An 8,002-nucleotide genomic window follows, 5' to 3' on the forward strand; every position below is an offset into this window, starting at 1 on the left:
CCAGGCTGTGAACCACACACGAACCATAGACGTAGAAGTCATGATTGAGCCTACAAGGCCAAGTTGCAAACACCTGCACACATCAGGGTTTTGGGTAGTGTTCCTGTTGACATTAAATCAAAACTGCACGGAAGGAGGAAAGAAAAAAAAAAAAAACCCCACAAAAACCAGCATTACTTAAGGGCACCACTATTGATAGCTAAGGATCTGTTGTTGTTTACATTAAAAAACATCACGTCACTAAGGCAAAACAGTGACCAAATGAAACTAGTTTACACGAGGCTTCTAAAAATAGTTAAGAGGTGGGGCTTGCTTATGTAAAAACCCTTCATGTATGTAGCTCTTACTAGGTTCTCTCTCCTCTCTCTCTCTTTTCCAGGACAGTTATTCTCTTAGCTATTTCAGACACACCTAAGGGAAAACTGCAGGCTTCCTCTACCCACTCTGGGCCCCACCACTGACATGCCCACACGGGTCCTCCCCGCGGCAGCACCCAGGGCTGTAACTGTCAACGTATACACAGCAGTTAAGTATGCACTCGTCACAACGGGGACAACACGCAGGCAAGAACTAGACAGAAGAAAACACGCAACAGACATGAATCCGATCCCACGGGTCCACCCGGCCTGCGATAGTTAAGGAGCCCCAGAATTTTTCAGGAAGGCCAATGGCGGCACTGCAGAGCCGGGCTGTGCTGGAGGAAGCGGCATTGCCGAGCGATTTCCACACCACCCTCACAACTACTTCTACAGCTGGAACTACCCGTGGGGGCAACCAAGGAGGAGCACACGGCACTGAGAGCTTACAACCGGTCACGTGGGCAGAGCCAACAGCCACCGGCTGGCTTGCCTTTGATTAAAAAACCAAACCCCAAACACACAATGTTGCAAACCTTTCAGCAGCACCTCTGACCACCAATATTGCAAGAGCTGAACCGTTGACAAGACTCAAACCCCATTTCTCCCTCCCTCTGAGAGGGCCTGCTGGGTGGGTGACATTTCCCGGGGGCCATGCCCTTCTGACAGGTGTCCTCTTCCTCTCACTTCCTTTCTCCTCCACCGACTGGCCTCCAGCCTGAGAGAGGCCAGCGCCGAGGAGAAATGACAGACGGTAAGGCAGTCTTACAATGTCAGAAAAAAAAATGTATTTGGCTTTTTTTCTTTTTTTTAAAATAAGTGCATACAGATACGGCTAGAAGCATTTGTTTGCCAAGTGCTCTTAACAAAAAAAAAAAAAAAAACAAAAACAAAAAAAACCAAAAACAGAAAATAACAAAACAAAAAACAAAAGCAGCCAAGTAGCAGCCTCCACAGAACAGCAACTGTCACCCGAAGAGTCAAGCACAGACAGCCTAACAACGTTAACAAAAGAAGAAAATGCCTTAAAGTACATACCTTTTGTCGTCAAAAAAAAAAATATAGAAACACAATGTATTCAAAAAAAATCAAAATTATACAGCCATGTTTATGAAGTCTACATTTCCCTTGTCTTGGATATATATATTTATATATATATATATTTATGTATGTATGGAGATCTATATACAGTTCAACAAGTTTGAGTTAAAGGTAAGCGTGGGCTTTTTCTGAGCGCGGAAAGTCACGAGTCTCTCTCCTTCTTCACTTTCACATCTCCGGCGAGGATAGTAGCAATCTCTCCTTGCATGAAGGCCCAGGGAACGTTGGAGCCCACCAGAGGACACTTCTCCCCGCTTGGACAATAGACCTCTCCGCTAGCGCCCTGCTGTTTAATGCTTTGTCTGGAGCAAGGGAAACAGAACTTGTGCGAAGGTACGGATGGGCACTGCACAAAGTGGGTATCCTCCAGCCGCTCGTGGCAGAGGGTGCAGCACAGGGGGGCGCTGGCTGCGAGAGAGGAGTCTGGGAGGCTGGCGGGGTGCACCGGCTCCAGTCCTCCAGTGCTGCCGGTGGCCTGGCCCCCCACCTCTCTGGGGCCAAGCCTTCTTTGGTTCATTGAGGAGGGAGAGGGCGGGCTGCTGCTGTTCCTCCGGGTGGTGGAGTGAACCTGGGTGGCATCTTTCGAGGCGTGACTGCCCCCGGCATTGTCTGCTACTAAAATCAGGGCTGCCATTGGGGACTGGCCGTTCTGGGCCGCTTCAGGTGGTGTGGTCCGGTTGGAATGAGGAGAGGCAGTAGGGGGTGGTGGAGACACAAAAGAGGATGTAGGGGTGATGGGGATCTTGAGCCCTTCTGTGGAAGTGGACAGCCAAGGCTGTGCCTCTCCATTGATCTTAGGGGGCCCGACTTCCCCTTCCGGTTCTGGAGAAGGCTTCCTTTTCCTTGCTGTCCTTGCAACTGGAAAGAGGCAGGTATGGAAGAAAAGGAAAATTAATGGACATGTACCCCACCCCCCACCCCAAAAGAGACACCTCTCCTCTCCAAAAACACACCTAGTACACAAGTTCTGCAGGCAGCTTCAAACGTTTCCCCTAGTAAGGGGCTCTGAGCCTGCACACCATTGCCAAGGTAAGCCAAGTCATAGGAGTTTGCCTGAAAGGCTCCAACCTCAAACTAGCTCATGTGACTGCATTTAACAGACAGGTTAAAGGGTGACTGCTGCCCTCACACTTCCATCCAAGAATGTGCTGGGAAAGGAAAACCCCGTGTCGCTGCCTATCAACCAGTTCTGACTCATCCCTGTTGTGCTGGTTCAGCAGAGGAACCACGTTGCCACTAAGCTCTGGTTCAGCCTCAGGCCGACCAGGAAGTTGGCTGTTTGTTGTTTCTGGACTAAGGCAAAACCTTAGTGCATGGAAGAATGGATTCCCCCCCACCACACACACACAGGTGGGCGGGAGCGCAAGCGCTGCTTCTAACTCCACGCCCTCCATCCCTTCTCCCCTTGTCCCACAGCCGCCCCTACCTGCTTTAGACCCGTTGGCCCCGTTGGCCTCGAAACCCAACAACCTGCCTGCTGCAGTCAGGGCTGGCTCTTTCTTGAACTTGCTCTCGAAGGGCCCCGAGTGGCCGTGCTGGTGGTGCAGCGCCAGGAGCGTGTCCCGCACCGTCTTAGGCCTGCTGGCCCAGTCCTGCTCCCCGGGCGCTCGGCCTTTGCCTGCACTCTCGGCGCTCAGCTCGCTAGCCCCAGCCGTGCCGGATAAGCTGTCGGCCGGGCTCCGGTGCGCGGGCTGCGCTTTCTCCTTGCTCTGCTCGCGCGCCTCGTGCTCAGCCGCCGCGCTCGACACAGACGCCGGGCGTTTGTGGGTGCCCAACTCCGCAGGCTGAGCTCCCAGGCCCGGTGTTCCACTCACCGCGGCCAGTGTGGCCGCAGCACGGCCGCTCAGCCCCAGCGCCGCGGAGCCATTCACCAGAGGCACCAGGGTGGGCGGAACGGCGTGTGCACGCCGAGGGTTCGGGCTCTGGCGATTCAGCTCGGGCGGCTCCTCCAGCTTGGAGAAGCCGTTGGGCACCAGGATGCCGTTCGCCGGCGAGGACTGCGCCGCGGCAGACTGTGGGAGGCCTGCACCCGCACGCGTGCTGAACTCGGAGGCCAGGCGCGGGGCACGATCCGGCGCCAGCGGGTAGCGCTCCAAGGCCTGAGCGCGCGCGGCCTCGGCGCCCGCGTGGCCCAGCTGCGGCGGCGGCTGCAGCAGGAGGTCCTTGGCCGACAGTGGCGGTGGCTTAGCGGATGCGGGCTGTGCACCGGTCGGGGAGCGACCCTCCTGGAAGCAGCCGTGAGCACGCTTCAGCTGGCGCGCCGTCTCGATGACGAACTCCACGCGGTCGGCGCCCTCGTAGTTGACGCAGCCGCGGCACACGGGCTCCGTGAAGTCCCAGATCATGGCCCAAGGCATGCGGGGCAGATCACACAGATAGCACGACTGGCGCCGAGAGGCGGCCGCCACCGCTACAGCCGCGGCCATATCCGCACAGCCCGCCGCGCCGCAGGAGGAGCCGGGTGAGGGGACGCCGCCGCCCCCCCCTGCGGACCCGCGCGCGCGCCGGCCAGCCAAGCCCGCGTCTGCGCGACTAGCGGCGGCGGCGGCCTGCAGGCGAGGAGGCGGCGGCGGCAGAGCCCGAGCCAGCGCGGCGCCCGCGCGGGCGCCCCTGGGGCACGAGGGGCGGCGGGCGCGCGGCGCGCGGCTGCAGGTCCCCACGGGCGGCGGGGCGGCGCGGCGCGCGCGGGGCGGCGGCTCGGCCGGGGCCGCGGGCTCAGGCCTCCAGACCAGGGGTAAAGACGGGCCGCGAGCGCAGCGGGTCGCGGTGGCGCCGGGGGCGCAGAGCCACGCGAGGAACGGGGGACGCGGAGCAGCCGCCGGGGCAGCTCAGCCCGAGCGGCGGGGCATGCCGCGCGCAGCAGCGTGCAGCTCGGTCCCAGGCCCCGGCGCAGCCGCTGCACAGCACCCACTGCGCCTCAGCTCCTGCGCCGCCGCTGTTGCTGCTACCGCTGCGGCCGCTCCACTTCTACAGACTTGATTCTTCGACAGCTCCACACGGCGCCTGCGCGGCCCCCTCCCTCCCTGGCGCGCGCGGCCCCGTGCGCCCGCCCTCCCTCCGCGCACTCGCGCGCGCCGTCCTGGATTCTTCCGTTTCTCGATCGCGTGCGCGCGGGGACTGAGGCGCAGACGAGTTCACGCGGCCCTAGCGCCGCAGGTGTGCTGCTTGCGTCCCCACGAGTCCCGAGTCACCCGCCTACCCTTCCAGGATGTTCCACCCCACGGCCGTGTTCTTTTGATTAAATCGTGCAAACTGTTTTATTTTACATGCATTGTCACTTGGTTACTGGCAGCCTCCTGAGCATGAGGTTTGGAGCGAGGAGCACTTTGGACTTTTCTTGAGAGAGCCTCACTTGGCTTCAGGTGGGCACGCGCACTCAGTCGGCACTCTTTGCCCTGTTTTGGTCGAGGAAACAACAACACAAGGCCGCTGGCCCTTTAAGTTTTACAAACTCCGGACCGCCTGGTGTGCCCAGACAGGCCGGGCCTCCTTTGCGCGTGCACTGAAAAGAGGACGCACAGCTCCTAGGCTCATCAGGCGCCGCCGCCCAGCGTCTTATGTAGGTCTGTGCAGCGGGCGCGTGACGTGGGCAAGGGACGCCGCCACTGCGCAGGCTCCACATAAGACGTGCCCAGCGCCGCGGGCCCTGGGGCCGCGCCGAGCTAGTGCACATTCCAGGGATCTGGGCTCTGCAGCGCGCCGCGTCACGGCTCTGGTCCCGCCCCCGATCTCTGGCTAGTAGGCCCTGCCCCACCACCTTCACCGGGCCGAACTTGGAGTGGCCAACTCAGGGCGCAGGCTGCCCCCTTTGCGCCTAGGGCGTGCGTTGGCGGGTGGACTTGGCTGTCTGTTGTACCATCCGGCTTAGCCCAGTGGGCACAGACGCGCCTGGCCGCCTGGCTTCGTTGCTCCTTTCCAGGGTGGGCAGTGCGGGCTGCCCAGAGTGGACAGAACACCGAGCTGTACATTTTGGTAGGGAGCAGGGACTGTTGTGTGCTGTCTGTGGTCAGCCTCTCGTTTGAGACCTACAGACTCAGTTGGCTCTGAGAGCCGCCTTTGTGGTGAACAACGCAGGTCCACCTCTCTCCCAAAGACTGGTTAAGTGTGGGAAGAACAGGGTAATAAGTACATTAGCTTTCCTACAACTGGATTGGAAGGTGGAAAGGGAGGGAGAAAAATGTGCTGACGTTTTTCTCTGGTTGCTGCTATTGAAAATGCCAGGTTGCTTCAAAGAATAGCCACAAGAGGAAACACGCCCCATAGAGAAGCAGCCCAGGGAGCTGTTTAGAGCACAAGAATAAACCTGTTGGAGGTGGCACAGAAAGCTTAACGCCAGATGCCAAGGGCGTCCACAAACTAACCTTGAACGTCTCTCTCGGGGCTTTCCAGAGAAGGTCCCTCTGTGTCAAGGGCCTCCCCATCTCCCCTTCCAGTCACAAGCCTGCCTCACCCTCTCCAAGCCTGGAATGGGGCCTACCCGGATCCATTCCCAGAAGCAGCTGGTGCCAGCTGGTTTGGGCACCTGCTCCAGGACCTGTCAGTCTGGTCACTCTCTTCCAAGACCCTGCGTCACTCATCGGAGCACGTGATTTTGTCCGCGGAGATCGCGAGGGGAGATGAAGCTGCCCTGACTGCAGAGTCATTTCAGTGCCCTAAGAGATGGCCCACTAGGCAGAGACTGAAACATTAAAGCAAAACAGAACCTTGCATGAAAGTGTGGCCTGATTATACTCGGTCCACCTGCCAGCGGCCCTCAATGTCCTCTCCAGGGAAAGCCGCCACTACAGCCCAAAATAGAATTACTGAGGTACAATGTCTGCCTTGAGAAACGCTAAGTGGAGCTTTACTTCTCCAAAAGACCAGCGTTTCCTTTGTATTTTCACACTGGCTTCGTGTGGAAAACCGAGCTGTTAGAACTCCCCTCCCACCCCCACACACACACCTCCGCGCGCCCCCCAGAGATGCCTGCCTGCTGGAAAGTGGAAAGGCTATTTTAGATCTGAGCTGTCCTCCTGTAAAAAAAACACCCCGGCTCCAGGGGGGTTAAGGCAGGTCCTGGATCCAGGGCAGCAATTCCTTACACTGTTTTTATCAACAGCCTTTCATGCTGCCTGGCCTTTCATGTAACTCCGGAGCCTTTTTTTTTTTTTTTTTTTTTTTTTTTAATCGATGTATGCTAAGTAAACATAGCTTTGTTTCTGTATTCCACCCACTGCCCTCCCTCCCGGTGCAGACTGGAGCTGGATCCTGTCCAAAGCGGCTGCTGCTGGAGTTACAGCCTACCTCCTCCACACACAGGAGCGGGGTTTCTAGGGTGAGGCAATGCGTCTGCAATTCACACAGACAAGGCAGGAATTGTAATTGTAGCTAACCATGTGACGACTTATGAAAGAGGAAGTTGGTATGTTTTAGTCACGTAGACTGCCCTCTTGCTTAAGGCTCTGGGTCCTCCCAAAAGAGAATAAGGATGAGCTTTGCAGCTCAGAGTCAAGGTTACAGGATTGGCTGCAGTGTGTGTGTGTGTGTGGGGGGGGTGCATTCCTTAGTGGACAGGCAGGCAGATGCAGTGGGTTGAGGCTGGCGTTTACCCAGAACACAGAAAACTTGTGATTTTGTCTTAAACACTGAAGGAAATACTCTACAGGGAGGAGTTCTGTGGAGACTAGACAAGCAACAGTTTTCTTGGCTTTAATTCCAAAGATTTCTCCTTTTAAATATAGATCTGTTTAGGGGCATGGGGAGGGACGCTAATGCATGAGTCCATGGGCAAAACAGATCTCAGCTTATACCCACAACCTTGGACATTAACATCAGAACTGTGAAACTCCTCCCGGGGCCTCACTGCAGTGGAGGTGCACCCTGTGCGTGCCAAGGAGCCCTGTGCCCATAGCCTACAGGACAGGGTGCTATGAGGACACCCACGTGGGGTTCTGCCTTCAGGACCCCAGCGAAATTATGGGTGCTTTACGCCACGGCATCCTGAATATGTGAATTCCACCCTGTATCCAGACATGGATTCATGGCTCCCCCTCCGTACAGGGCGGCTTTAAGTGATAAGCATCTTGAGGACTCGGGGAGCAGGCACAGTGGCTAAGCACTTGGCTGCACAAGCCTGAAGGTTTGAGTTAAAATCACCAGGGCCCACGTGAGCCAAGCACTGTGTGGCCATAGTCTTGGTGTTCAGACACAGGAGAACTCCTCAGAAGCTCAAAGACCAGCTACCTGGCTCACTAAACAAGGAAGGACAAAAGACCCTGTCTCAAACAAGATGGAAGGCAAGGATAGATACCTATGGTTTGACTCTTAACTCCGCATATTACCTGCTCTCTGTCTCTGTCTCTGTCTCTGTCTCTGTCTCTCTCTGTCTCTCTCTGTCTCTCTCTCTCTCTCTCTCTCTCTCTCTCTCTCTCTCTGTCTCTCTCTCTATGTGAAAAAGCCAGAGTAAGGCCTTCTCACCTCTGACCTCCGCTCCCATGAAGGAAGAAATAAGGCAGCACACCTGTCATTTGCATTTCTGTGGTTGGCACTGCCCACCTCACTGACTT

At 56.9% G+C, this 8,002-nt stretch overlaps 1 protein-coding gene across 1 annotated transcript; it reads right to left on the reverse strand.

The window, feature by feature from the left end:
- Window positions 1-1,121: 1,121 nt before the first annotated feature.
- Irf2bp2 (interferon regulatory factor 2 binding protein 2) lies at window positions 1,122-4,064 on the reverse strand. Its single transcript, XM_032887610.1, has 2 exons — window positions 2,884-4,064; window positions 1,122-2,315 (listed from the first exon to the last, which is right to left on the reverse strand). The coding sequence occupies exons 1-2, from the start codon at window positions 3,881-3,883 to the stop codon at window positions 1,600-1,602; spliced, it is 1,716 nt and encodes a 571-aa protein (XP_032743501.1). The 5' UTR covers window positions 3,884-4,064; the 3' UTR covers window positions 1,122-1,599.
- Between the last annotated feature and the right edge of the window lie 3,938 nt (window positions 4,065-8,002).

Source organism: Rattus rattus, chromosome 17 (assembly GCF_011064425.1).
Source record: "Rattus rattus isolate New Zealand chromosome 17, Rrattus_CSIRO_v1, whole genome shotgun sequence".
NCBI lineage: Eukaryota > Metazoa > Chordata > Mammalia > Rodentia > Muridae > Rattus > Rattus rattus.

Excerpts from the sequence above, each read along its gene's own strand:
- Irf2bp2 (XM_032887610.1), bottom strand. The coding sequence starts at position 3,883 with ATGGCCGCGGCTGTAGCGGTGGCGGCCGCCTCTCGGCGCCAGTCGTGC. Across the intron at positions 2,316-2,883 it reads GGCCAACGGGTCTAAAGCAG|TTGCAAGGACAGCAAGGAAA; the intron begins GTAGGGGCGGCT and ends GCCTCTTTCCAG.